General features: G+C 53.3%; 1 protein-coding gene and 1 non-coding gene across 10 annotated transcripts; both read left to right on the plus strand.

The window, feature by feature from the left end:
* The first annotated feature begins 365 nt into the window (after nt 1-365).
* Fbf1 (Fas binding factor 1) lies at nt 366-27,039 on the plus strand. 9 transcript variants are annotated; one of them, XM_052197419.1, is made up of 30 exons: nt 366-997; nt 2,341-2,421; nt 3,560-3,587; nt 5,117-5,158; nt 7,106-7,187; nt 8,225-8,273; nt 9,578-9,628; nt 10,629-10,767; nt 12,336-12,413; nt 13,087-13,203; nt 13,432-13,567; nt 13,691-13,845; nt 14,455-14,554; nt 15,681-16,151; nt 17,037-17,138; nt 17,427-17,518; nt 17,676-17,734; nt 18,994-19,149; nt 19,312-19,412; nt 19,524-19,730; nt 20,294-20,401; nt 20,484-20,623; nt 20,707-20,825; nt 21,753-21,875; nt 21,989-22,174; nt 22,557-22,733; nt 22,812-22,949; nt 23,028-23,145; nt 24,178-24,287; nt 25,175-27,039. In XM_052197419.1, the coding sequence occupies exons 2-30, from the start codon at nt 2,419-2,421 to the stop codon at nt 25,256-25,258; spliced, it is 3,471 nt and encodes a 1,156-aa protein (XP_052053379.1). In that variant the 5' UTR covers nt 366-997; nt 2,341-2,418; the 3' UTR covers nt 25,259-27,039. The 9 variants fall into 9 exon arrangements, with proteins under 9 accessions (XP_052053379.1, XP_052053381.1, XP_052053375.1 ...); XM_052197421.1 differs by having other exon boundaries at nt 7,109-7,187; XM_052197420.1 differs by lacking the exon at nt 366-997 and adding an exon at nt 1,007-1,258.
* LOC127695690 (small Cajal body-specific RNA 4) lies at nt 4,481-4,600 on the plus strand. The gene has a single exon (XR_007980060.1). It is a non-coding gene; the product is annotated as a small Cajal body-specific RNA 4 (non-coding RNA).
* Nucleotides 27,040-27,089: the final 50 nt, after the last annotated feature.

The following is a 27,089-nucleotide window of genomic DNA, read 5'->3' on the forward strand; positions in this document are numbered from 1 at the left end:
GGTTTAGCCTAGGTTACAAACGCTGATTCTGGGCGTGGCACGTCCACTGTGTGCCTTTGTGGATAGTTTTGGGTTTCCTGACAGAGCAGCTTTGACCTTATGATTGACCAAGAAGAAGGTCATGGTAACCAATTAGCTCTACAAACTTGAGGAAAACTCCATTGCACATAGTCAGGAGAGGCTTTCCCTGCGCTTTGTGGGAGTGACGTTGAGACAGCTCCTAGCAACTCGCGGAGCATCCAACTGACGCCTTGCCCCCGCTGCGGGGCATGCTGGGAGTTGTAGTCCTTCCCGGCACCTCCTGTGGTTCGGTCCACTAGTGAGCGGGCGGCGAACTACAGTTCCTAGAATCCTCCACGCCACCTTCTATTGGAGGACGGAGGCGGCGAGGTGGGACTGTTGCGGGCGCTGAGGTGGTAGGCCTGGCGGAACAAAGCGGACCGAGTGGAGTCGGAACCTGGGATCTGGTTGGGCTGGGTTTCCGTGGCCTTGTTTCAGAAAGGACGGCTCTTAACAGGGCCCGTAGGGACTTAGGGAGAAGCTCGGCTGTGTCTGGATTCAGACGGGATGGGCGCGCGGGGGATGGAACTTTGAGGGGCACCATGCCTGGCCTGGCACGACACTCCCGGAACCGCTGTGGCTGAGGGGCGGGCTCGCGAATTTTAAAATGCCTTCATGGAGTTGGTTGACTATGTGAAGACGTGACGTTGTTATTCTGGACCACTTTGGCCCTTACAAGCCGCCCCTAGAAAATGTTCCCTCCGCCCGAGTCTGGGAAGCTGCGACGGGATGCATAGGAGATGGCAGAGATTCTTTGATGTGCTATGAGCCAAAACGCGTTTGGACTTGTAGGTCGCTAAAGTTGCCGTTGCACAGGAGAAACACAAGCATCCCCCTGTGTCCACAACCCCAGATACACTTTGCATTCTAACAGAGGCTAGGCCCACCGAGGAGACAGATGAGCGCCGCAGCGGCCTTTCTTCCTAGGCATGTGAAGGTGGGTTTGGGTGGAAGTGAAAAAGGCGAGAAGAAGGTAGGAAATGCTGGGACAGTCTGTTCCCCGTGTGAATTGTTTATCATACGTGAAAGGAGAAACCAGAACTCACTGTCAGACTTTGTGCTGGCTGCTGCCTGTAGAGAGTTTCCTGGCAAGGGATTTGGGCCAGGATGTGGTTTCTCTTTCCAAATGGCTCTTCACCACTTCCAGGGTAAAGGATGTGGACTACTTTAAAATACTCTCCATGCTGACGAAAGGCTAGTAAGTGAATAAGGAATTCTCATATATTCTCTCTCCCTTCCCCTCCCCCAATCTTTTTGGATTTTGGTTTTTTCGAGACAGGGTTTCGACAGGGTTTCTCTGTGTAGCCTTGGCTGTCCTGGAACTCACTGTGTAGACCAGGCTGACCTCAAACCCACCTGCCTCTACCTCCTGAGCGCAACCACCTCCAGGCCACTTTTTCTGTTACGTACCTCAGGTTGGCCTAGAACTTGTGATCTTTCTGCCTTGGCCTCCCAAGTTCTAGGGTTGACCCTAAGTGTATATATTATCACACCCACCTCAGGAATTCTTTTTCAACTTCCCTTAATCATTTGGGGTAGTGGAGCACACACACACATGGAGGTAAAAGGAAAACTCGCAGGAGCCAGTTCTCTGCACTCCATAACTTATGTCCTGGGGAACCCAGCTCAGGCCGTCAGGCATGGTGGCAAAAGCACCTTTCCTCACTGAATGACATTCAATTCAGAAACTCTGGGATTGTAGAAATAGGTTTGACCAATTCCTGGCTGTCCTGGAACTTGCGCTGTAGACCAGGCTGGCTTCAAACTCAACAAGATTCGCTCGCCTCTGCCTCCTGAGTGCTGGGATTGAAGGCCTGTGCCACTGCTGCCCTGCTGTGTCTTTGATCTCTTATGTGAAGGATCCTTTATAGCCTTGGAGTCAAGCACTGGGAAATGCTGAATTTTACCTGTTTATTTATTAGCGTATTTATTTATTTTTGAGACTTACATAGCCCAGGATGGCCTTGAATTTGCCATGTAGCTGAGGATGTCCTTGAGTTTGTGGACTTTTTTAAACCTCTTCCCAAGTACTGGTATTTCAGGATTATGCCATGTCCAGATTTTATTTTTAATTATATGAATGTCTACGTGCATGTGGGCCCAGATGCCCATGGATGCCAGACTTGGGTGCCCCTGGACCTGGAGTTCCAGGGGCTTGCGAGCTACTCAACCACGCTGGGAGCCCAGCCCAGGTCCTCTGCACAGCAGTCTGTGCTCTTGGCTCCTAAGCCGTCTCTCCAGCTTCAGCTTTTAAGCAGCTCCTTTAATTTTCTCTATTAGGGAAGATGAACTTGCTGGGCAAGAATACGCAGGACTGGACAGTGCTGTGAGGAGCTGCAGAAAGCCCCGAAGCCCAGGATGGTAGGCAGAGTCCAGCATAAGACACTTGAAGATAGACGCACCCCACCCCACCCTACCCCACCCCAGCCCAAAACATCTTGGCCGCATAGAGTAGACATTTTGTGGCAAAGACAGGCAGATGGTCCCATGGTAGGGCAGCATTAGGAAAATCAAGCATTGAGCGGGGCCTTTAATCCCAGAACGTGGAGGTAGAGGCAGAGGCAGAGAGAAAGGGAGAGGCAGGCAGATCTCTTATGATTCCAGGCCAAGCTGTTTTGACATGGCAGACTCCAGACCAATAGTGACACAGGGAGACCCCTCTCAGCCCCCCCCCCAAAAAAAAAACAAAAAAAAATTTAAGCAAAGTTTCTCTTGAGCCTCAATTTTTGTTGTTTTGTTGAGTTTGGGTCTTACTGTTGCCCTGTCTGGCCTAGAATTGCTATGTAGAAGACCAGGCTGGCCTGGCATTCATAGAGATCCCCCTGCCTCTGAATCCTAAGTGCTAGAATTGAAGGTGAGAGCCACGCTGGCCTATATTTTGAGCCTCCGAGTCCTCTGAATTTCCTGCCAGAAACATTTTTTCATTAATTTATTTATTCACTTTATATCCCAAGCCCGGGCCCCCCTCCTGGTACCCTCCCTCGCAGAGCCCCTCTTCCTTGTACTCTGAGAAGGGGAGGTCCCCGTGGGCATCACTCTATCCTGTCATATCAAGCCACTACAGGGCTAAGCCAGTCCTTTCCCACTGAGGCCAGACAAGGCAGCTCAGTTAGGGCAACAGGATCCACAGGCAGGCAACAGATTTAGGGACGCCCTCCCACCCCACCCCCGATCCAGTTGTTCAGGGACACTGGTGGTGTTTTTAGACACTCAGAAGAAAACGCTCTGGTTATTGCATGTGTCCGGGAGGCTTCTGTGTGCGGTCTCTGTAACGCGGAGGGAGGAGACTGTCTTGGCTTTGCTGACTAGTAAGGACCGGTTCTGGGCTCTGAGTAAAGTCATTCTCAGAAGCTGCAGGAAAGCAGAACTGACTGCATCTATAAAGGTTCCATCCTCTGGGGGCCTAGAGAAGGCAAAGCTTATCTCTTGCCCAGTTCTAACCATGCTCACAGTTGGATTTTGTTGATGTTATTTCCCCCCACCCCCCGCCCCCATTTAGGCACTGAAAACCAAGAAAGGACTGAAAGGTAAGTGGAAACGTGGATTCTCACCCTAAATCCAAGTACGCGTCCTCATCTGCCTCCTCCTCTTCCTCCTCTTCTCCTTCCTTCTCCTTTGCCTTGTTTTTTTCTTTTTTCTCCTTCTTCCTTCTTTTTTTCTTCCTTTGTCCTAGAATTCATTCTGCAAAGCAGACCAGCCTCAAACTCAGAGAGATCTGCCTGCCTCTGCCCAAGTGCTGCCTTAAAGGCGTGTGTCCTCTCCACCGACTGAGATTTTTCTTTTTAAACAAACAAAACAAAACAAGCTGGTGAGTAGGCTCAGCAGATAAAGTGTCTGATGCCTGAACCTCTAGGATCTAAGCCTGGAAGGAGAGAGCTGACTCCTGCAGAATGTCTTCTGACCTCCACAGGAATGCCATGACACAGATTTCTGCTCCAGTTTTAAAAAACAAAAGAAGAAAAGCTGGGTGTGTTGCTGTACCACTTGAGTCCCAGCACTCAGGTGGAGGAGGCAGGCTGGTCTCTCTGAGTCAGCCAGTCTGCTCTACACAGTTCCAGGACGGCCAGGGCTGCGTAGAGAGAGAGAGACCCTGGGTCATAAAACCACAAAAAGCAGGGAGGACAGGGGGAGAGAAGGGGGCTTGCAGGACTTTCGGGGAATCGGGGGCTAGAAAAGAGGGAATCATTTGAAATGTAAATAAAAAAATATATCGAATTAAAAAAAAAAAAAAAGCAGCCGGGCGTGGTGGCGCACGCGCCTGTAATCCCAGCACTTGGGAGGCAGAGGCAGGTGGATTTCTGAGTTCGAGGCCAGCCTGGCCTACAGAGTGAGTTCCAGGACAGCCAGGGCTATACAGAGAAACCCTGTCTCAAAAAACCAAAAAAAAAAAAGAAAAAAGAAAAAAGAAAAACAACAAAAAGCTAGAGGACCAAGAAGGCTGAGTCTGATGAAGCAAGACTTTGCTGATACACTCCTCCTACAGCAAAGGGTGGAGAGAGCAGCTCTTCCTGAAGAAAGCTCACTGTACCGCCTGACATTTCAAGTCAAGTGAATAAATGAAGTTTTAGAAAAAATATTTCTCATTGAGCTCTGGATCCAGGGGAATACTGTTTGAAGTTAAGGGAGGTAGAGTGGGCTAGGAGCCTCATTTAACATGTGTTTGCCCGCTGTGTCAGAAAGTAACTGGAAGGGTGCTGCCAGCCAGCTCTGGGAGGGGTCAGATGGAGGGGACAGGCGCAGATGCCATCTCAGAGAGCCACGCTGGCCTCTAGGAGGCTGGAAGACTGAGTGCTGGCCCTGGTGTTTTGGGTGAGGTGGGAAAAGGAGATTTCACTGACAAACCAACATCGTTCTTTAGGAAAGTTATTGTGAACTAGCCCAGGGTGTCAACAAGGCATCATCGATTGTCGCCCTTAGAAATCATCTGTTGGACAGGGAAAGTCCATGTCAGCCTGAGGCCTGGGACCAGGGAACTCTGGGGCACAGAAGTCTCCGCCTTCGGGGTTATAAACACTGCTCTTGCTTCCCAAAGTCCTGATGGCCTATTTGTTTTCAGGATCCATCGATGATGTCCTTGGTGATCTCCTGGGAGATGACAGTAAGTACCCCTTACTTTCCCTGGGCAGGAGAGGGAGACTGGTAAGAGGTTCAGCCAGTGAAGGTGTAAGCCTGACGGGCTGAGTTCTACCCCAGTACCCAGGCGGGGAAGGAGAGAACCTGCTCTTACATAGTGCTTGCTGGACCGGGTGGTGACCCTGTTTTTTATTTTCACAAACTGTCAAATGGTTCCTACGGCAGCCATGCCAGTGTACATCCCACAGCGATGCCAGAAGCTCCTGCTTTGTTCCTGCTGTCAGTGCTTAGTTCCCGACTTTATTTTATTGTTTGATTGATTGATTGTTTGATTGATTGATTGATTTGTGTTTTCTTATTTGTTTGTTGAGCTAGGGATTGACTGCAGGGCCTGATTCAAGCCATTGTAGTACCAAGCGGTGTTTGGCTCCCTGACCCTGTTTTTATTTTATTCTATTTTATTTTTTAAAAGATTTATTTATTTTGTGTATGTGAGTACAATATTGCTCTCTTCAGATACACCAGAGAGGGCATCAGATTTCATTACAGATGGTTGTGAGCCACCATGTGGTTGCTGGGAATTGAACTCGGGTCCTCTGGAAGAGCAGTCAGTGCTCTTAACAGCTGAGCCATCTCCAGCCCTCCTAGTTTTATTACTTTTCATAGTTTTATTACTTTTCATTTGCGACAGTTTCATTTTTCATTACTTTTCAGTGCAATGCCTGCTCTGGTCTTGACTCACAGTGGCCCAGGGAGCCACTGAGCTTTCCATTCTGCTTCCAGAACAGCTGTGAACACAGGCCTGGGCCACCAGGTCTGGGTTTTTCTGTCTTCTGGGTCTTGACCATGCTCTGAATGACTGGGATTCTGTTCCCGCTGCTGTCTTCCCATGTGACACCTGTGACTCTCTTTGTCATCTGGAGATGTGTCTGTTCAGAGGCTTTGCTGGTTTGTGAATGGGCACACAGCTGTGAGAGGTCTCCTGGTCCACCAGGTGCTCTGTTCTGGTTTCCTGTAGTGCTGGGGTGGAGCCCGGGGCTCTTTTACTGAGCCACTTCCTCAGCCCCAGGCCGCCCCCCCCCCTTTTTTTAGGGATTTTTTTTTTCATTTTTTATTTTATGTATTTGAGTACACTGTCACTTATCTTCAGACATACCAGAAGAGGGCATCGGATCCCATTACAGATGGTTGTGAGTCACCATGTGGTTGCTGGGATTTGAACTCGGGACCTCTGGAAGAACAGACAGTGCTGTTAACCGCTGAGCCATCTCTCCAGCCCAGCCCTAGGCTCCTTATATAGTCTTCCTTTTAAACAGTCTCTTGGGTTTATTTTGTTTGTTTGTTTGTTTGTTTGTTTGTTTGTTTTTGGAGGGGTGGTCCACTCATAGCATAGCACACATGTGACAGTCAGAGACAACTGCTGTGTGGGTTCCAAGAATTTAACACAGCCTATTAGACTTGGTGGCAAGCACCTTTACCTGCTGAGCCATCCTGCTGGCTAATTAATGTTTATTTGAGGCAAGGTCTCACTGTGTAGCCTAGGCTGGCCTCGAGCTCCTGGGAAGCCTCCTGCCGTAGATGCCCTTGCATTAGCTGTCATGCCAGCTAGCCACCCAAGTCTGTGTCCACCCAAGTCGCCTCACTGAGGAGCTGGGCTGAGGGGTGTACAGGGCTTCCCCGGCAGCAGCTCCTGTTCCAGGGAGTCTGTGGTTAGGACTTTGGGGAAGCCTGGTGTCTCTGCCTTTTCATGTCACACAGGGAGGGTGGGCTAACCTGTCCGCGGCACTCCAGGCATCTGGGATTAGCTCCTACCTGGAATTGTTCCCTCTTCTACTCGTGGTTATCAGGGGTGGTGTCAGGTTGTGCCCTGTCTGTGGGAAGGTGTAGGAGACAGCTGAGCGGAGGAACCCCCACCCTGCGTTGTTGCTTCAGTGACTGAACAGCATGCCTTTTCTTGTTCCCCTGGCTCCAGCAGCACTGCTTGAGAAGCCTGTTGAGCCAGCTTCACATGCCAGAGACACAGCGAGCTCACCCCAGTGGCCTTCAAAGGCAAGGTGAGCGCTGTCAGCACGCTTCTGCCCAGCCTGTCCCTCAGCCGTCCAGCACCAGGGTGGCAGCACACGGGAGCACACCCAGTTTTCCTCCATGGTGCTGGGAATGGGTATGCTGAAGATGCTTCCTGAGAAGGCGCTTCACTGACTGAGCCATTCCCTCGGCCTCAATAATTATTCATTTATTAACAACTTATATTTACAAGACTTCACTGCTTTTTTAAAAAAAAAGTAGCCGGGCGGTGGTGGCGCACGCCTGTAATCCCAGCACTCTGGGAGGCAGAGGCAGGCAGATTTCTGAGTTTGAGGCCAGCCTGGTCTATAGAGTGAGTTCCAAGACAGCCAGGGCTACACAGAGAAACCCTGTCTCGACAAAACCAAATCCAAAAAACCAAAAAAAAAAAAAAAAAAAAAAAAGTAGAAACAAAAATATGAAAATTTTATACTATGTGGTATTTGGATTTTTGTTTTATTTTTTGAGACAGGGTTTCTTTATGTAACCCTGGGTGTCCTAGAACTCACAGAGTTCCATCGCCCTTTCCTCTCAAAGGTTGGAATTAAAGGTGTGTGCTAGTACCCACTGTTGTCTGAGATCCTATCTCGGTCCTCTGCAAAAATCTCTCCAAATTCACTTTTACTCTGAGGCTGATCTACCACTCTGTGATACAAGGTCTCATTTTTCTAAACTGCACTAAAATTGGATATGTACCTGAGGGTGGCCCTGAGTCATGCTAACTGTTCTGCCTCTGCTGCCCAAGTGATGGGATTACGCATGTGCGCCGTTGCCCCGCTGGCCTGCCTGCTCTTCCTCCTCCTGCCTCCATTCCGTTCCCTCTTTTCCTTCTTCCCTACCTCCCTTCACCCCCCCTCTTTCTTTTCGTCCGTCCTTCCTTCCTTTTTTGATGCCAGGACTGAACCCAGAGCCTGGCACATGCTAACACGTGCTCTAGCACAGAGTTACACCCCCACGCCTCAGTCTTAATGTTTTAAAATCTAGTAGTCCAGACGCAGGGACTGTTGCTGACCTTATCTCTTTGCAGGTTCCTCCCAAAGGACAGTGTTGAAGGATTGGCAGGAGCCGATGCTGAGGTGAGCCTGGTGCACTCCCCGTCCCTGACCTTCCTAACGTCCTGCAGACAGTGAGACTGGAGTGGCCTAGCGTTGCTCACAGAAGGCTTTAGGAAAGCCAGGGAGTTGGATCATTTTGTTTCACTCTGAGGTAGATTTTTCACTGTGGCCCTAGCTAGCCTGGAACTCAAGCCTTCTGCCTCAGCCCGACAAGATCGGGGATTACAGATGCACAAGCTGCACTTTTTTCCCTTCTTCGTTGTTTGTTTTGTTTTTTCAAAACAAGATCTTTCCGTGTAGCCCTGACTGTCCTGGAACTTGATGTGTAGACCAGGCTGGCCTCGTACTCAGAGATGCACCTGCCTGTGCCTCCCAAAGGCTGAGATTAAAGGCGTGTGATAGGGCGGTGGTGGCGCACACCTGTAATCCCAGCACTCTGGGAGGCAGAGGCAGGCTGATTTCTGAGTTTGAGACCAGCCTGGTCTACAGAGTGAGTTCCAGGACAGCCAGGGCTATGCAGAGAAACCCTGTCTCGAAAAAAACCAAATCAGAAAAACCCCAAAAACCAAAACACTAAAGGCATGTGATACTGCCTGGTTCGTTTTGGGTTTTTGAGATAGAGTCTCACTATGTGGCACTGGCTGGCCTGTGTCATATGCCTCCACGTTCCCAGCTTTATAACTGACTCTTGTTTTTTTGGTTTTATTTTTTTTTAGTTTCAAAGCTTTATTATAGAGAAGTAGGAAGAGAAAAAAAGATAGAGAAGTAAAGAGAGAAAGAGATAGAGGGGTGAGAGCTGGCCATGGCCATGTGGAAAGAGGGGAGAAGAATGGGGAGAGAGAGGGAAGGGGGACAAGAGCGTATGGGCAGAGAGAAAAGCAAGTGTATACTTGACTCTTAAAGTAGAGCAATGTCCACGGACTGCTAAACGGACCCAGACAGCATCCATTTTCTTCCCACCAGAACAAAGAGCTCCATGGTAGAGCCCTCCCAACTGCAGGAGTTGGGGGTAGCCTGGCCTGTGAGAGCCCAAGCTGTCTGGCCACATGAGTAGGAGGTGGTTGTCCTCTGGTCCCGTGCTGGAAATGGCTTCTGTGGTTGAGAGGAGCAGATAGTGGGAAACCCTTTCTAGGTCTCCATGGACGGACAGCTTTGACTTAAAAGCCGATCCCTGGAGGGTGGGTGTAAGAGACCCTCCTGTTTATACCCCGTCAGTCAGGCTGTCTGCCCGAGCTAAGCAGCAGAGTGACTAGGGCTGGGGACTCCACGTGCTCTTGGGTCCTGACTGATATTAGTTCCTGTTTTTTTGTCGCCTGTGGACTCAGGTCTCCAGCATCTCGGATGCAGATCCACAGGTCTTCTTGCAGAACATGAAGGTAGAAAATAGCTTTGCCTCTTCAGGGCTGGGGGGTGGGGTGGGGTCAGCAGTCCATACCATGTGGAACGTCTCCTTTATAGTTCTCCATGTCTGGACCCTGGAAAGTATACCACCAGGTCTCTAGTGGGAACCAAGAGACTTTCCTAGCTGGGTCTCTGACATCTGCAGCCCCCTGGAAGAGCAGAGCAGGCTGGAGTCCCCTCTAACGTCTATCCCTGCCTTTCCTGCATTTCTCTCCAAATCCCCTGACAAGAGGGCTCATGACAGGACTGGAATGAGTCTTTGTACCAGATAAGCACATAGGCTCACGGTGCCCGGGGAGCCTGCAGCTCTGCCCCTCTGGCCCTCAGTCCTCAGTCAGCAGCACTCTTACACAGCTTCACCATGGCTTCCAGGCCAAGGCTGAGCTCTTAGTTCCAGCCTTGTGACGCTCTGTGTCTGTTTTCTTCTCGTCTCCATCCCCAGGACCAGCAGAGCTTGGTGCTGGCGTGACGTGCATGTCCTCACGTGCTCCTTGTAGCGACCTCGTGGCTCTTGTGATCTCACGATCCAGTTCCCTATCCCTACTCCACTTGCCGTTGGCGCCATGTTCTTTGCTTTCTCACAAGTTTCCTCTTTTTGTCCTTCCACAGTGCTGTGCCTGGGCCCCACTCCTCAGCCCAGAGCACTCCCCACTAAGCCATCCTGCTGTATGCTGCCACAGCAAAGCACTCCATTACAAAGAACATTTCCTTAGCACAGTTTGGGAGGCTCCGTGTTCAGGATGAGGTTGGGAGCGGGGTTTGGTTTAGCCTCTGCTGAGGGTGGCAAATGGCAGTAGGGCAGAATGTGTGTGGGTGCGGTCCTGCAGTTCTTTCCAGGGCTGCCACCAATGGCCAGGGAATTTTACCAGGTTCTTAACACCACTGCCCTGGAGCCACGACTTCTCTTAGGGGCCTTGGGGTCAAACCACACGGCACCTTCCCAGACTCCAGGCTTCGCTCTCCCTGCTGTCCTAGGACTTGGACAGTATGGATGATGATCTCTTTGGTCGGATGAAGTCTCACCCACCCTCCAGCAAAGGAACTGCAAAGGGTTCTGGGAAAGAAGGACCTAGCAATCCCAAGCCTGCTGACACATTAACAGCTAATGAGAAAGGTACGTGGAAGAGCTCTTGTGAGGTTTCTGTGTTGTTTTAGTCAACGTTCTAGTGCTGTGAAGAGACATCATGACCAAGGCAACTCTTATAAAAGACAGGCAGACAAACATTTCTCGAGGGCTTGTCAGTGTCACAAGTCTCATCCGTTACCGTCATGGCAGGGAGCATGGTGGCACACTTGGTGCTGCCCAAGTACTTGAGAGCTGCGGGCAGAGAGGGCACTCCGAGGCCACACCTCCCGATCCTTGTAATCCTTTCAAATGTATGAGACTGTGGGGTCAAGCGTCAAATTGTATGTGTGTTTATGTGGAGAAAGGTCTGTTCCATTCCTTGTCTTAGAGTTTTACTATGATGAAGCACCATGGCCGAAAGCAGCCTGAGGAGGGAAGGGGTGATGTTGCTTACACTTCCACAGCACTGTTCATCATCAAAGGAGATCGAAACAGGAACTCACACAGGGCAGGAACCTGGAAGCAGGAGCTGATGCAGAGGCCATGGAGGGAGCCCTTACTGGTTTGTTCACGTGGCTTGCTCAGCCTGCTTTCTTATAGAGCCCAGGACCACCAGGGATGACTCCACCCACAAGATGTTAGCCCCTCCCCATTGATCACTAAGAACTGCTCTACAGCACAGTTTCTCAACCTGTGGGTCATGACCCCCATGGGGTCTAACTATTCTTTCACAGGAGTTGCCTAGCAGATGGCCTACATATTAGATATTGACATTACAATTCCTAATAGTAGCAAAATTATAGAGGAGTAATTAAATAATGTTATGGTTGGGGTCACCACAACATGAGGAACTGTATTAAAGGGTCACAGCATCAGGAGGGTTGAGAACTGCCGCTCTACAGCCTTCCTACAGTGCGATCTTAGGGAGGCATTTTCTCAGTTGTGAGTCCCTCCTCTCAGATGACTTTAGCTTATGTCAAGTTGACATACAACTCTCCAGCACACTTGAGTCCAGCATAGGCAGCTTCTAGAGGATCTTTTTTACTTAAAATGGAAAGTTTGGGCTGGAGAATATGACTCGGGGACAGAACACTGCCTGAGCCTGGTGTCCTGGGCTCCGCTCCAGCTATGTAAGAAGGGAGAGAAGTTTGACGGCGTCTCGTGAGTCTCCGAACTGTCTCTAGTGAGTAGTGGGAAGGGGTGGAGGCTGCTGCCAACCATGTCTCCCCTCCAGGGTCTCAGGTGAGAACAGGGGTGCGGATTCCCCCATGGCTGTGCCCACAGCCAAGAACCTCAGCTTGTCAACAGAAAGTGCTCACTGTCCTTGGGGCTCCAGTTCAAGCTCTGGAGGTATGCATGGAAATCCAGTCCCAGGGCTGGAGAGAGAGACGGCTCAGTGGTTAGGAGCACTGACTGCTCTTCCAGAGGTTCCTGAGTTCAAATCCCAGCAACCACATGGTGGCTCACAATCATCTGTAATGGGATCGGATGCCCTCATCTGGTGTGTCTGAAGACAGTGACAGTGTACTCACATACATAAAATAAATACATCTTTAAGAAAAACAACAACAAAAGAAATCCCAATCCCATGGCTGCTTTTTCTGTTTTTCCTGTAGGGGACACCATTCCCGCTAAGAAGCCGCCACCATCTTCCAGCAAGTTTGGGCATCAGTATAAGAAGTTTTCCTTTGAAGGTATCAGAGTCCTGTCTCCCCCACCCCCACTTTCTGGACACTTGGCTTGAGAGCAGTCTGGGTAATGATGCTGAAAGCCAAGTCTCTGTGTTCAGTCAAGAGAGCTGGTCACGGTTTAGTCCTCCAGAATTCCCAGAGGAACTAAGTGTTCCCCCCACTGGGGTGTATAAGGAACTTAAAAAAAGTTCCTTAAAGTGTTGCAAAGACTTTGAAGCCAGGCATCAAACTGAACATTTTCTGAAATATAAGGGGAAAATGCCTTTTCTTCACGAATGGATTCGTGTCTTTTTTTTTTTAAGATTTATTTATTTATTATATGTGAGTACACTGTAGCTGTCTTCAGACACACCAGAAGAGGGCATCAGATCTAATTACAGATGGTTGTGAGCCACCATGTGGTTGCTGGGATTTGAACTTAGGACCTTTGCTCTTAACCGCTGAGCCATCAACAGCCCCATGGAGTCATGTCTTAAGGACATTTCTAGGAGTCCCAGGATTCACCCAACTCCCTGCCCTGTTGCTCAGGCCCTCTGTGTCTACCCTCCCCCACAGACCCCACTCTGTGGAAGCTCAAGAGCTTGTTAAGCATGAGCGATGGCCGCCTCAGCTTCCAGGTGGTTTTTCCTAAGCAGAGCACAGCAGACTGACCTCTGTCTTTCTTTCTGGCTGTGAGACTTTGAAGACCCACTGGCAGGACTTCTCTCTGATGAGGAAGAAGAAACTGCCAAGAAGCTGCCTGTGATGGAGAGTAAACTTGTTCCCAAGAGCCCGAGCGCAGCTGCAGGCCAAGGTAGGGTAGAGAGGTGTATTCCTAGGCCCGGAGGTCTTGACAGTTCTAGGACAGGGCCAGACCTCAGCAGTGCAGGCCCCTGTGTCTTCCTGTCCAGACCAAGACATTATCAGGAGTAAGGAGGGGAATATGTGAGCCTAGGTCAGGGTTAGAGTCAGATGGGTGCAAACCATTGCCCCGCCCACCCCAGTCAGCTGCCAAGCACTGGGCCTTGGCTCTCTTTCCTAGGCCCTTCTGTTCCTCTAACCCCTGGGGATACGCCTGTCCGAAAGAAAGAACCGCTCTTTGATGATGGGGACGACATCATGACTACGCTGGGCTTTGAAGACAGCCCCAAGGCAGGGAACAAGAAGACAGGAGACCAGTAAGGATGCTTATGAAGGGAGCTGACCAGGCTGATGCCTAAGGCCCCGGGGGAAGCTCAAAGGTTGGGCAGCATGGGAGCCCCGCATCAGGGCGCATCCCTTCTTCCTATACCCTCCCACAGGGAAGGGCCGCTGCCAGCTCGCTCCAAGCTGGATGAACTGCTGGGTCGAGGCACAGCTGCCAAGTTCCTCACTCGCCCTGGCACTGGGGAACGCAGGGAGTTCAAGATGGACAAGAAGTATCAGAAGCCGGAGGGGGAGGCTGCACCGCCACGAGGTGACTGCTCTCTCTCTCTCCCTCTCCCTCTCTCTCCATGTCTCTCAATCTCTCTCTCTCTCTCTCTCTCGCCCCTGACCCCTTGGGTTTTGTTGTTGTTTTGTCTTATTTTGTTTTGTCAAGATAGGGTCTTCCTGGCTAGCCTGGAACTGTTTAGACCATGCTGGCCTTGAACTCATAGGATCTCCTGCCTCTGCTCTCCCAAGTGCTGGGATTAAAGACATGAGTCACCATTCCCAGTTTTTTCCTTTATTTGAGATAAAATATTACTCTGGGCTAGCTTTGAACTCATAATCTTGTGCCAACCTCCCAAGTGCTAGGATTGTCAGTGGGAGCCACCAGATCTCACTCAAACACAGCTTTTCCACAGCATGTAACAAGTTTCACTCCAAACACACACTGCTGAACTCTGTCATGAGATGACCTACCTATGGCTGTGTAGCCCTCTGGATTCTGTCCCTGCTGTTTGACTTACGGCCACCACTTGTTTAGTTGTCTTCCTGGGCTGCAGACGTTGCTTGGTGGCAAGCCCCAGCCTAGCGTCCGCCAGCTCCTGTAAAAGGTTGGCCTTTCTCATTCTCCATCATGTCCACGTCCTGTAACTTACAGACAAGGAAGACAGCTGGGATGACGAAATCCTCACCTTTGGGGCTTACCAGCCTACCGTGGCCTCCTCGGAGGGCCGCCAGTCCCGCAGACAGTCAGTCAGGTAAGACCTCTGGGGAAGTCGGCCTTGAGGACAGGATTGTCCCTGTAGCCGTCCCCATCCCGCCCCGGCAGCCACGAGTCTGCAGGTGCTAAAGGGAGAGGGAGGGCAGGAGCCCCCCATAGGCCAGGCAGAGGAAGTAGACCAGCACTCCCACTCCTAAACGCAGAAGCAAAGGGAGGAGGGCCTGCTTGTGCTTGAAGCCCTGAGTGGCATGGCAGGCTACTCGGTGTCCTAGAGGAACCGCAGCTCAGGAGTATCGCGGCCACCACTCTGCAGCAGTGGGGCCTTCTCCAGTGGCTTTGGGGCCTTCTCCAGTGGCTTTGGGGACCCCGGAGACCCTGCCACTGCCGTATCCCCATGGCACACTCCTCATTTGCAATGGAAATGGAGCAGCAATGGCTGAGTTTGTCATTTTCTCTGAGCATATATGTTTGTTTAAAGATGATTTATTTCACTCTTTGTATGTGTGTGGCCTGCATGTCTGTGTGTATGTGTACTATGCATATATGTACATGTATGTATGTATGTATACTATGCATATGTGTACATATATGTAAGTGTACTGTGCATATGTGTACATGTATGTATGTATGTGTACTATGCATATGTGTGCATGTATGTATGTATGTATGTATGTATGTGTACTATGCATGTACTGATGCCTGAGGATGTCAGGTCCCCATGTTTATGTGACAGCTGACCTGTGTTTTGAGACAGGCTGACCTCTAACTCGCTATATAGTCCAAGGTGACTGTGAATTTATTGTCCTCCTGCCTCTGTCCTAGGCAGAATGCAGGTGTACAGCACCATGCCTGCTTGGCTGTGGTGCTGGGGATCGAACCCACAGCCTAGTATATGTGAGACAGGCAGCCTGCCCTCAGAGCTGTGCTCCAGCTGCAGTGGAGTTTCATTGCTATTATTCCAGTATTTTCACATGAGGTCTTTGTAGTACAGGCTAGCTTTGAGCTTACAGCAGTGCTGCCTCAGTTCCCGAGTGCTGGGATTACAGGAGTGAGTTCCCATGCCCAGTTTGCTATGGGCCAGATATGCACATCGTTAACAGCTGATAAGGCTGAGAATGGAATGGGTTTCCTCTCCGTCTAACACCCTCCTCTTTGTCTTGAAGCAGGTTCTTGGGAGAAGGTGGCCCAGACTCTAAGGGCGAAACCCTAAGCTTCAAACAGAGCCCTCCACCAGCTTCCAGTCCCATCCACCCCAGGAAAGGAGGTGCTGACTGGTTGGGCCTTAAGGACGATGGCCTGGACCTGCTGTCTCCCTCTCCTGTTCAAAAGGCCCCACAGGAAGACTCAGCAGTGACACCCTCGCTCCTGCCTCCTACAAACCAGCCCTCAGCCCCAGAGCCACAGTCTGCCCCAACCGGGCTTCCCTCAGCAGCGAAGCCACCAGCCAAGGGTGCAAGGCCCTCTGTCAAAGCCAGCCAGGCCTCCTCACCGAGAGCATCTGAGGAGAAAGAAGATGACTGGTTGAGCCATGTCATATCTCAGAAGAAATCCCAAAATCTAGCCAGAGAGGAGCGTGCTGGGCCCTCTAAGGATCCGACCTCATTGGGGTCACTGGGTCAGACCCCTTCTAGCAGGTATGAGCTTGGGCTACTTTGGTTGGTAGAAAGGATTTGGCAGGGTCCGAGGGGCTAGCTTTACCCACCCTCCCTGCTCCATTCTCTGTGGAGATACCGCTGTGGGCACTGATGCCGGCTGGGCTCTGCTTCTCTTCCTTACCAACATAGAAGGAGCTGCCCAGGTGCGGGTAGGCGGGCTGGTAACACTACCCTGACCACCACGGGGACAGGTGCACACTGGATTGGGCAAGAGAAAACAAAGGGTCTGAGGTGGCAGGATCCACTGGCCTTTCCTCTGAGCAGAGGCCCTGTCCACAGCACCAGTCAAAGTGGCAAAGAGACCCACTGTGCCAAGTGTTGGTTTTTCTTTACCTTGGGCTAAAAGTGGCTAACGTGTGCATGGAGCACACACGGACGCGGAGGGGCAGCTCCTGGGACTAAGATGGCAGCCCAGTGAGGGTGGGTGGTTAGTGTTGACCTTTGTAGGCAGGAAGGCAAAGGAGCTGCCAAGGCCAAGGCCAGAGGAAGCAGAAATAGCCTTTAGCCAGAGCAGGTGGAGGCATGGTGTGACTTGTAAGGTCCTAGTTCTAGGAGAGCAGCTTTGACTTTGCCCTGACACAGAGGGTAAAGCTATGGCCCCAAGAGCCAAGACAGAAGAGGAGATGGTAGAAGAGTGACCCGCGGGGCATGGAGAGGTTGTGAGCAGCGCTGGAGCCCAAGGCTGAGCAAAGATAGACGGGCTTGAACCCAGCTCCAGTGTGTGAGGCGCCCGTTGTCGCTGTCACTGAACCGTGATGGATGCTGAGGGGGCAGCAGGCCATGGAAGAGCTTTAGGCTAGGAGCGTGTCTGGGACTGTCTGCTGCCGCTCACACAGCCCTCACCTTCCCCTGGACTTTCCTCAGCCTGCCTGTTGCTGGCACTCCGGTCCTGGAGCAGGCCCTTGTTGGAGAAGCCTCGAGACCAACTACACAAGGAATTGCAGCTGTCAGGCCTGGTGTCACGGGGTGTGTCCAAAGGCTGGGCTGGGGGTGTGAGAGGTAGAGGACCCCCCAGGCCTCCCTCCGTGGACACAGATGGAAGGCGGATATGTGCTGGGACCCAAGTCAGCATCTGTGCCTGTTCACCTGATGACAGCGCTGTCTGAGGGCACAGATCATGGCCTTTACAACACTGGCGGGAAAGACCAGCCCTAGCCAGTTCCACCCAGGCTTCCCAGTGGGCTCCTCTGTTTCCCCTCCCCAGCCGCCATCTTACCCAGAAGCTGTTGAGCACACCTTCATCTCCATGTCCAGGTCCTCCATGAGCTGGGGCCAAGCCACTGCTCTCCCTGTAGATGACGCCAAGAGAGGAGCAGCCTCTGCCTCTGGGGACTTCTCTAGCAGAGGTTTGTTGGGGTTCAGCCCTGGGCGGGAGGGTGCCTTGGGCTCCTTTGGGGACTCTGGAAGATGATTGATAAGGGACTCTCCCTGGCCCCTCCCCGACGCCAAGCAAGCTCTGTCAGCCTCTGAGCTTCCTGCTCTTTTCTCTGTTGTGACTTTCAGAGCCTGCAGTTTACATTCCGCATTCCCAGGAACCTATGGGGCTCTCTGTGCCTGTCCAGGTAGGGAAGGTGGACAAACAGGCATGTGTTATGGGCCCAGAGAACAGTGCCCCCCTGCTCAGAGGCAGCTAAGGATCTGGACTTGACACTCTGCTAGAATATACAGCTATAGCCAGCAGGACAGCATCCCCCATTAGCACTTTCCTGAACTTTTAGCCTCTCTGCTCCCGAGTGAGTTTGTAACTCAGCCAGCATCAGTAGGGAGCTGGCGACGGCATCTGCCGGAGGAGCTTGGGCTGTTCCAGTGCAAAAGTGTCAGCACAAGCCCGGCCTGGTGGTACAGAAAGGGTACCACACGTTTGAGGCCAGCCTAAGACTACATAGTGAGGTCCGGCCCAGCCCGGCTTCAGGAAGGAGGGACGGTGGTCGCTCCCTAGAGGAAACCTTGCCTTCCTAGAGGAAGCATGTACAAGACCCAAGGTTCAGTCCCCAGTACTGGGGAAAAAAAGAATCTGTCTTAGTTACTGTTACACCCTGATCCTGGGCTGGGGGTGGGGGGATGGGGCATGGTCTTTTGAAATCTCAAAGCCCACCTCCAGTGCTGTGTATCCTCTAACAAGGCCACATCGGCTCCAACATGGTTACACCTCCCAACCCTTCCCAAACAGTTCCACTAACCAGTATATAAATATGTGAGCCCTTGGGGGCCATTCTCATTCATGAACCACCACGCCCCATGTCACACACCCCTGTAATCCTAGTCAGAAGACTGAGGTAGGAGGATCAAGTTTGATGCCAGCCTGGGCTATGGTTCTATGCCAGGCTAGCCCTCACTACAGAGTAAGATCTTATCTTAGAGAGAGAAGAAAGAAAAGTATAGATGGCCCAACTTCCCTGTCTGTCACTGCATCTTCCCTGTCACTGCACCAGCCAGGAATGTCACTTCTGACACCCAGGCCTAGCAGGTATGACAGCTAGGAATGTGACCCCGGGAAACAATGGGTGAAGGGCTTATTGGAGCCAACTGTCAACACAGGCCTTTAGGCCAACCAAATGGGCCAGGGTCAGAAGCTTTGTCAGAACTGAGGCTACAGATACCTCACTGAGGAGATATTCTTGGGGAGGGAGGTGCACAGTTTCCTGACTGGAGCTCAAGGGAACTCTGACTGTTTCCCTGCAAGGCAGAGGACTCGCCCAGGTCCTGTCCTGCAGGAGCCACCTAGAGCAGATGGCCATAAACAGAGACCGTGAAGGTGGTGAGGCTCAGCAGGCCTGTCAGCCCCACCTCAGGACAACTCTCATCCTCTCCTCCCCCACAGACGCTCCTCCCAGAGTCCATGATGCAGAGTCTGCTGCCAGGCTCGGGATATCAGAAGCAGCTCCTGGCTGCCCAAGGGCAGCTTCAGAGCAGCACTGCCCAGCTTCAGGTTGAGCTGCTGCAGAGCCAGGCCAAGATGTCAGAGCTGGAGGCCCAGGTGAGCTGCTGTGCAGCAAGGACCACTTTCTCACAGGAAGTGGTGTGCGGCATCCCCGGGGCGGGGGGCATCCCGGGGCGGGAGGGAGGAGGGACTGGATGTGCAAGCCTGGAGTCTGCTTGCTGAAGAACCGAGATGAACCATCGATTGGCCTGGGCCTAGGTGCGGAAGTTGGAGCTGGAGCGGACCCAGCACAGGATGCTGCTGGAGAGTTTGCAGCAGCGGCACCAGGCAGACTTGGAGCTCATTGAGGATGCCCACAGGTACCCACGGGCTCCATGGGGTCCCTGAGCTCAGGTTCAGGTCCCCTCCCCGGACCCAGGAACATGCTGGGGTGCTCCGTGCGGCCCTCTAGGTGGGCGTTCTGTTGACAGGAGCCGTATCAAGGTGCTAGAAACATCCTACCAGCAGCGGGAGGAGCAGCTCCGCAGAGAGAAGGAGGTGCTGTCAGCTCAGCATGCAGCATACTGCCGGGAAGCTGAGCAGGCCAGGGCTGAGCTCATAGCCCAGCACCAGCGGCAAATGGCCGTGGCCGAGCAGGAGAAGGACCAGGAGGTGGCACGGCTTCGGGAGCTTCAGCAGTAAGGGCAAGAGGCAGGGACTGGAGTTGGGAGTGGTCTCGCAGGTGACAGGAAGGGGATGGGGCGCAGGCTTGCGAGGACTGGCTGGCGGACAGCAGTGCCCACGAGACCGCAGTGTGGCTCTGTAGCCTGTGCACAGCCTCACCCTTCCCGATCCCATTGAGATGAAGGCTCGAGGCTGAGCACCCCAGACCATTGGGCCTCAGGGGCGGGTGGGGCTCTCCCCGCTCCTGGGATGGAAGGGTCTGGGAAGCCAAGCGTGGAGCCTTCCTGGGTGGGAAGGAAACTAAGACTCCTAAGGGAGGACAGAGCAGCCCATGGGCCAGCATGCAGGGTTAGGCATCCAGCTTTCCTGCACTGGGAAAGACATGGGGTGCCTGTGGCATGGGAGCAGCGATAGATGAGAGAGAAGAGCCTGGGAAACTGAGGCAGTGAGGCTCTGCCTGAAGGAGGAAGGGGAGACAGTGCTCAGAGGTGTTCCTTTCTTGCTCTCTGGTGTCTTCTGTCAGGTGGTCCCCTCACAGTGACCCTCAGCCTTGCTTGCCTCTGTGCCATTTCCTCAGGGCGTCCATCCTGGAGATGCGCAAGGACCATGAGCACCAGCTGCAGCGGCTGAAGATGCTGAAGGACCAGGAGATCGATGCTGTGACCAGCGCTACCTCCCATACCCGGTATGTGCTGCCTGCTGCCTGCTGCTGCTACCCAAGGCTGTCCTGGCTGTCCCCAGGATGAGACGCCCTGATGATCCCCCAGGTCCCTGAACGGCATCATCGAGCAGATGGAGAAGTTCTCCAGCAGCCTGAGCACGCTGTCCTCCCGCGTGGAGGCCTCACACCTCACCACCTCACAGGAACGGGAGATGGGCATTCGGCAGCAGGATGAGCAGTTGCGAGGTAGCTCCCCACCCCTCTGACTGGGACCCCCGTGTTGGAAAAGAGGGCAGGCAGTGAGCATCCCGTCTGTGTGTTGCCTCCAGCCCTGCAGGAGCGGCTAGGCCGGCAGCAGCGAGACATGGAGGAAGAGCGCAGCAGGCTACAGGAGGTCATCGGGAAGATGGAGGTGCGCCTGAGCGAGCAGAGCCGGCTCCTGGAACAGGTGAGTCTGTTCTTCAGGGCCACGCGGGACGAGCCCAGCGCTCTGCATCCGATCCTAACCCGTGCTCAGTGGTTCTCTGACAGCTGCTCAAGCTCGCAGTGCCGAGGCCTGTTGCTGTCTCTCCCTGCTTCTGTGTTCACCTTAACACCAGGCGTCCTACAGACCCACCATCACTGTGCTTCCCCTCCTCAGACCTGTCCATCGCACGACCTGACACCTGTGGCTCTGGGATGACACGAGCCTACTGTCATCTCGCCCGTCCTGTGCAAGGACGTTTGCACTCCCTACAGGCCGTTCACTGATGAACCAAGCCTTAGTCACTCTGTAGACCAGGCTGGCCTCGAACTCAGAAATCTACCTGCCTCTGCCTCCCAAGTGCTGGGATTACAGGCGTGCGCCACCACCACACCCAGCAGCCTTAGTCTTTTTGTTTTGTTTTCATATGTATGGGTTGCTTCGCCTTCAGAGGCCAGAAAAGGGCATCATCACATCCTCGGCAGCTAGAGTTACAGACGGTTGTGAGTCACTCTGGGGTACTGGGAACTGAACCCCAGTCCCCTGAAGAGTCAGTGCTGTGAGCTGCTGAGCCTGACTCCAGCCCTAGGCCTAGTGTTTAATGAAGACTAAACCTTGTGAACTTCTGCCCTCATGCTTACAGAGACTGGGTTCCTCACACTTGAGGCTGCGAAGTGATGGGCCAGACCCCAGACCAGAGGCTCAGGGCAGAGTACTCCTGAACGTTCTCTGAGGTGCAGGGTGACCTGAGTATTGGAGCCTCCTAATTCAGAATTGCAGGAGCCGGACCTGGACAGCACTCCCCTAGCGCCAGTCACTCCCCTAGCGCGTGTCCCTTCATGTGTTTTGGGAAATGAGGGGTTTCTGACAGCATGAGGGGAGCCAGCCCTCAGCCCTGGCCTGGCCTTGCAGGAACGCTGGCGGGTGGCGGCTGAGAAGTCCAAGGCAGAGTCAGCCCAGCGCACTCTGGAAGAGCAGAGGAGGGTCATGGGCCAGCAGATTGCCATGGAGAGGGAGGAGCTGGAGCGAGCCAAGGTGAGTGGAGACCCTCAGCCAGCTGCTGAGCCCACCATCCCTGCCCCACAGCCCGCTGCTGAGCCCACCGTCCCTGCCCAAGGATGCGCTCACTACCCTCACTGCCCCCACAGAGCGCCTTGCTAGAGGAACAGAAGTCTGTCATGAATAAGTGTGGCGAGGAGCGGCGGCGCCTGGCTGCAGAGTGGGCCGAGTACTTCACACAGCAGAAACTGAGTAAGGAGCGGGCAGAGCGAGAGGCGGAGAGGGCGATGCACGCAGACTCCCAGCGAGAGGGCACCATCATCAGCCTAACCAAGGTAGGGCCCAGAGCCCAGGACCGAGCACAGCCAGGGGCCCTGGGTATCAAAGGTCCCAAGCCTGGGAACCAAGAGCACGAAAGCGGCCAGCGCTCAGCAGCTCAGGTAACTTGCCCTCTGAGCACTCTGCATATTTCTCTTATTGGCTAGCTGGTTCTTTTGATTCAGATATTTAAATGAGTACCCTGATATTCGGAGAAGCTGGACATGGCAATCTGTGTGGCTTTGCAGGAGCCTCCAAGCTTAGCCCCAGGCCTCGCTGGTCCATGTCAGAAGCCCCTTGCTCTACTGTCCACTTCCAGAGGCGGGGCCGGGGGGATGCAGGGACCCTGATGGCTGTATAGCTCTGGATCAGTGACTGCAGCATGGCTGCATTCTGCAGGAGCAGGCAGAGCTGACAGTTAGGGCCTGTGAGCTCCGGGCCAAGGAGGAGAAGCTGGTTGCTGAGAGGGAGGCTTTGGAGAGAGAGCGTCAAGAGCTCCGTCTGGAGAAGGACAGGTTACACAAGGCCAGCCTGCGCCTCCAGGCCCGCGCACAGGAGGTGGAGCACATGAGTAAGGTGAGCCTTGGCAGGGCTGCCGCGCAAGCCACACGTGCTTCCTTCGAGCCAGCCCTGACCGCCCGGGCCGTCCTGCAGGTAGCCTCCAAGAAGTATGAGGAGGGCGAGCAGGCCTTGCAGGAGGCCCAGCAGATGCAGACTGAACAGCAGGGCCGGCTGCAGGTGGTCCAGCGGCAGCAGGAGTGGCTGCGGCAGCAGGAGCAGCGTGTGCACCAGGCAGGTTCCAGGCCCCCTCTGTCCCTCAGACCACATTCCTGTCCTCCCACTGAGCCCATCTCTTTGGTGTCGGCACAGGAACATCTGAGCCTGGCTCAGCAGAGGCTGCAGCTGGACCGTGTGCGGCAGGACGTGCCTTCCAGCCTTCCAGGGCTGCCCTCCAGAGTGCAGGGCCCCGCAGCCTCCAGCCCTGATGGTCAGTGACTGGGGGGGGGTGTTTGGGGGGACACAGCCTGGAGCAGGAAACGGCAGAATCTCCTTACCTACTATAGTTAGGGGCTGCCGGAAGCTCCTGTTTGGGGTTTTGTTTGAAAATGTGATCATGCTTTATTGCCCAGGCTGGATTCATGCTCGGATCCTCCTGCCTCAGCATCCTGCATGCTAGATTGCTGGTGTGTCAACTGTTGAGCCTTCTCTCTAGCCCCACCTTCCTTTTTTATTTGTTTGTTTTTGTTTTTGTTTTTGTTTTTTCGAGACAGGGTTTCTCTGTATAGCCCTGGCTGGCCTCGAACTCAGAAATCCGCCTGCCTCTGCCTCCCAGAGTGCTGGGATTACACATGTGCGCCACCACCGCCCAGCTCCCACCTTCCTTTTTGAGGGGAGTTTTTCTTGTTTGTTTGAGACAGAGACTTGTTATGTAGCCCTGGCTGGCCTGGAACTCTCTATGTAGACGAGGTTGGCCTTGAAGTCACAGAGATTCTTCTGCCTCTGCGTCTTCCTGAGTATGAGGACTAGTGAGCCACCATTGCTTTCCGTTGTTTGTTTTGCCCTTTGGAGTCTCACCTTGAAAACCAGGCAGGTCTTGAACTCAGAGTAATCCTGCTGCCTCTGCCACCCTGTGCTGGGATTACAGGTGTGCTCTGCCACCACAGGCTCCAAGTCCTCTCTCTTCCTTTCACTTTTGTGTGGGTATGTGCACACACATGCATACGCAGAGCCCACAGGAGATTCCTGGCTGTCCTGCTCTAGCACAGTCTGTCTTGTCCTTTTGAAAAAATGCTGTGTGTGGGTCCTGTGCCCACAGAGGCCAGGGGACATTAGAACCCTGGCTCTGTAGTTACAGGTGGCAGTATTCTCCCATGTACGTGCTGTGAATGGAACCTGGCTTCTCTGGAAGAGTCCCTAGGCCATTGGCCCTGGTTCTTCCTTGGGCAGTGTGGGTGCAGGTCCTACAGGAAAAAGCCAGGCCCCTCCGTCCCCTGACATCGGCTCCCGCCTTTCTCCTCAGCTGTCCAGGCCCCTGCTCCCACCACTCCTCAGTGTAGCCAACCAGCTGCTGCCCAGGTGCCCACACACCTTCTTGCCAAGCTGCTGCTGCTAAAGCACACAGCAGAAGAGGTAAGTGTCCACTGGGCCGAGCCCACACTCACATTCACAGCAGGCAGACGCCTTCCACGGCCGCAGAAAGGGAAGAAGAAAGGAGACAGATTGGGGATACGGGAAGTGGTAGGATACTTGTCTAGATTGTACAGGGCCCGGATTCAGTTTCCAGTGCTACCCCCAGTTGAAAATTGACTTTGAGCCGGGAGGTGGTGGCACCCGCCTTTAATCCCAGTGCCTAGGGGCAGGCAAATCTACGTGAGTTCTAGGCCAGTCTGGGCTACACAGTGTAAACTGCCACAAAAAAAAAAAAAAAAAAAAAAAAAAAAAAAAACAGAGGAGGCCAACTACATACACAGCTTGTATGACCCATTGTGGGCACAAGGGGCTGCAGTGCCCCTTAAGCTGCAGATAACCTGGGACACCAGTGAGGACCAAGGAGCACGTCCACATGCTGGGCTCAACACTGAAAACTGCGTGCCTTGTGAACGTCCGTCTCACAGCCCTGCATCAGGGCAGCGGTGCTCCATCTACTGCCCAGAGCTGGACCCTTTGTTTTTCACTTGCTTCTTTGGTTGGGATGGGATTTTTCACTCTGTTGCCCAGGCTAACCTTGGAAGGCTCCTTCCAAGCTCTGGGATTATAGGTGTGAACCAGCACACAGATAGGAGATGTTCTTATCTCTAGTTTGCACTTGAAGATACTGGGGTCTAGAGACAGGAGGTCATTGCTGATAAATTCCAAGGTTCTCAGGGTTAGCCTGTCTGTCTCACTCCATGCCTCAGCTCCCGCATACCCCTCCTGCTTCCCGGTGGAGGGAGTTCCCAGTGCAGGCTGGCTCCTCGAGTATCGGGAGTCCTGTCAGTGCACAAAAGTGCGAGCACTCTTCTGAATCTGCCTCGCAGGACCACGACTTCCTGGAGAATGAACAGTTCTTCCTGGAGACTCTGAAGAAAGCGCCCTACAATATGGCGTACCATTCTGCCTGAAAATGCCCCTTCCTCCTCAGCGAGCATCTGGCCATGGAGCTCTCTCCCACTGCTGACCAGCTCCCATCTCCATGAGAAAGGCTCCTAGGGAAGGACTGCACTGCCCAGAGCCTGATTACAGCTTCTTGTGTGGACAGGACATCTGTGTGTTCTTCCCAGGCGCTCCGACCTGCAGCTCAGAGGGAGCAGTAACAGTCAGGCCATCTTAGCACCCATTGCCCACTCTTGCCTCATAGCAAGACCCAAACTCATCACCGCCTTCCACGGCAGCCCCTGCGGGTCCTTATGCCTGGGCTCCTTTTGAGGCAGGGTTTATCTCAGGGCAGTAGGGCCGTGCACCGTGAACAGCCTCTGCTGTCAATGAGACGTCCTTCAGATGGGGGGGGGAGAAGGGCCTTCCAGCTGAATGAGCGGGCGGCCTGGCCAGGACAAGGATGGCACTGTGCGGGGGCACCATGCCCAGATGGACTCTTGGACTTCAGTGCATCGGCCTCTTCCAGCACTTCAGCTCACGGTCAGGTAGCTCACACACCCGTTACCTCCCCGTGATTAGCTAACTCAGCAGCAACACTGGCTTCCTCCGCCCCCTCTGGGTCCCCACCAGAGGTGGGGTGGGCAGCTGTAGGAGTAGAGGCTGTGTGGAGAAGCGGAGGAAGAAGGGAGATTGTGAGAGCTAGGGGCTGCCTGAAGCCTAGGAAGGAGCCCTGTGGCTGGGCCACCGCCCCTCCAGTATCTAGTGTGCCTGACCGATAGTAGGGTGTCAGGAGAGGGCCCTCGGGGAAATGGTCCTGCAGACCTGGGACTCACAGCAGCTTCCATTCAGGAGCACTTCCTGCCCTGCCACCTGAGAGGGCTTGTCCACAGGGGCAGGTGGGAAGAGGAGGGGCACAGTGGACGGTAAGGCACCGCTGCTCTGCTCCTCAGGACCTCTCCTGCGACCTTGCTGTCCGACCCATTAAACTGCTATGTTCTTTCAAGTTCTGTTTGGTTTTGCATCAACCCTGGGGCTGTACACCCTGAAGGAAAAGGTTCTTCCCGAGTTGCCCCTGCCTCCCATCTGCTATGTTTCTAGTGTGTGGATTCTTAGAATTTGGCAGTCCCCCCTGGAATGTGTCCTTAGTTATTAGAAAACGATTGTCCTGGCCGGGTGTGGTGGCTTTCATGTGTAATCTCTGTACTCAGGAGTCTGAGGGAATGAGACTGCCCCCAGTTCAAGACGCGTTTGAGCTACAGGAAGTTCCAAGCCATCAACCTGGACTACAGAATGAGAGAAGGTGTTCTCCTTTAACCCCGGCACATGGGAGGCAGAGGCAGGGGGGTCTCTTGAGTTTGAGGCCAGCCTGGTCAACTCGGTTCTAGGACAGCCAGGGCTATGTAGAGAGAGATTGTCTCAAAAAGAAAAAATACAGTGTCTACTTTCTGCTCCTCTTATTTGCTGGAAAACAAAACTCCACAGAATAGGCCACCTCTGGAGAGAGCTGGCCTATTGCAGTGGCCAGGCCAAGGCCTCTGTGCTCTTCCGCCCTGTTCTCTGGCACCTTCAGGACACCTGGAGAAGGCCACAGATCATCCCTGCCTTAGGGGTAGGAAAGGAATCGGAGATTGCAAACCCTGCACAAAGTGGCAGGCGGCAGGGCTGGGTTTGAGTTGTGCCCAGCAGGCGGATTTTTGAGTTCGAGGCCAGTCTGGTCTACAGAGTGAGTTCCAGGAAAGCCAGGGCTACACAGAGAAACCCTGTCTCCAAACAAATAAACAAACAAAAAAAAAAAAAAAAAAAAAAAGAGTTGTGCCCAGGCCAAGCTGTCAACCATATCTCCTTGATACCACCTAG

The sequence above is a fragment of the Apodemus sylvaticus genome, chromosome 10 (assembly GCF_947179515.1).
Source record: "Apodemus sylvaticus chromosome 10, mApoSyl1.1, whole genome shotgun sequence".
In the NCBI taxonomy this organism is placed as follows: Eukaryota; Metazoa; Chordata; class Mammalia; order Rodentia; family Muridae; genus Apodemus; species Apodemus sylvaticus.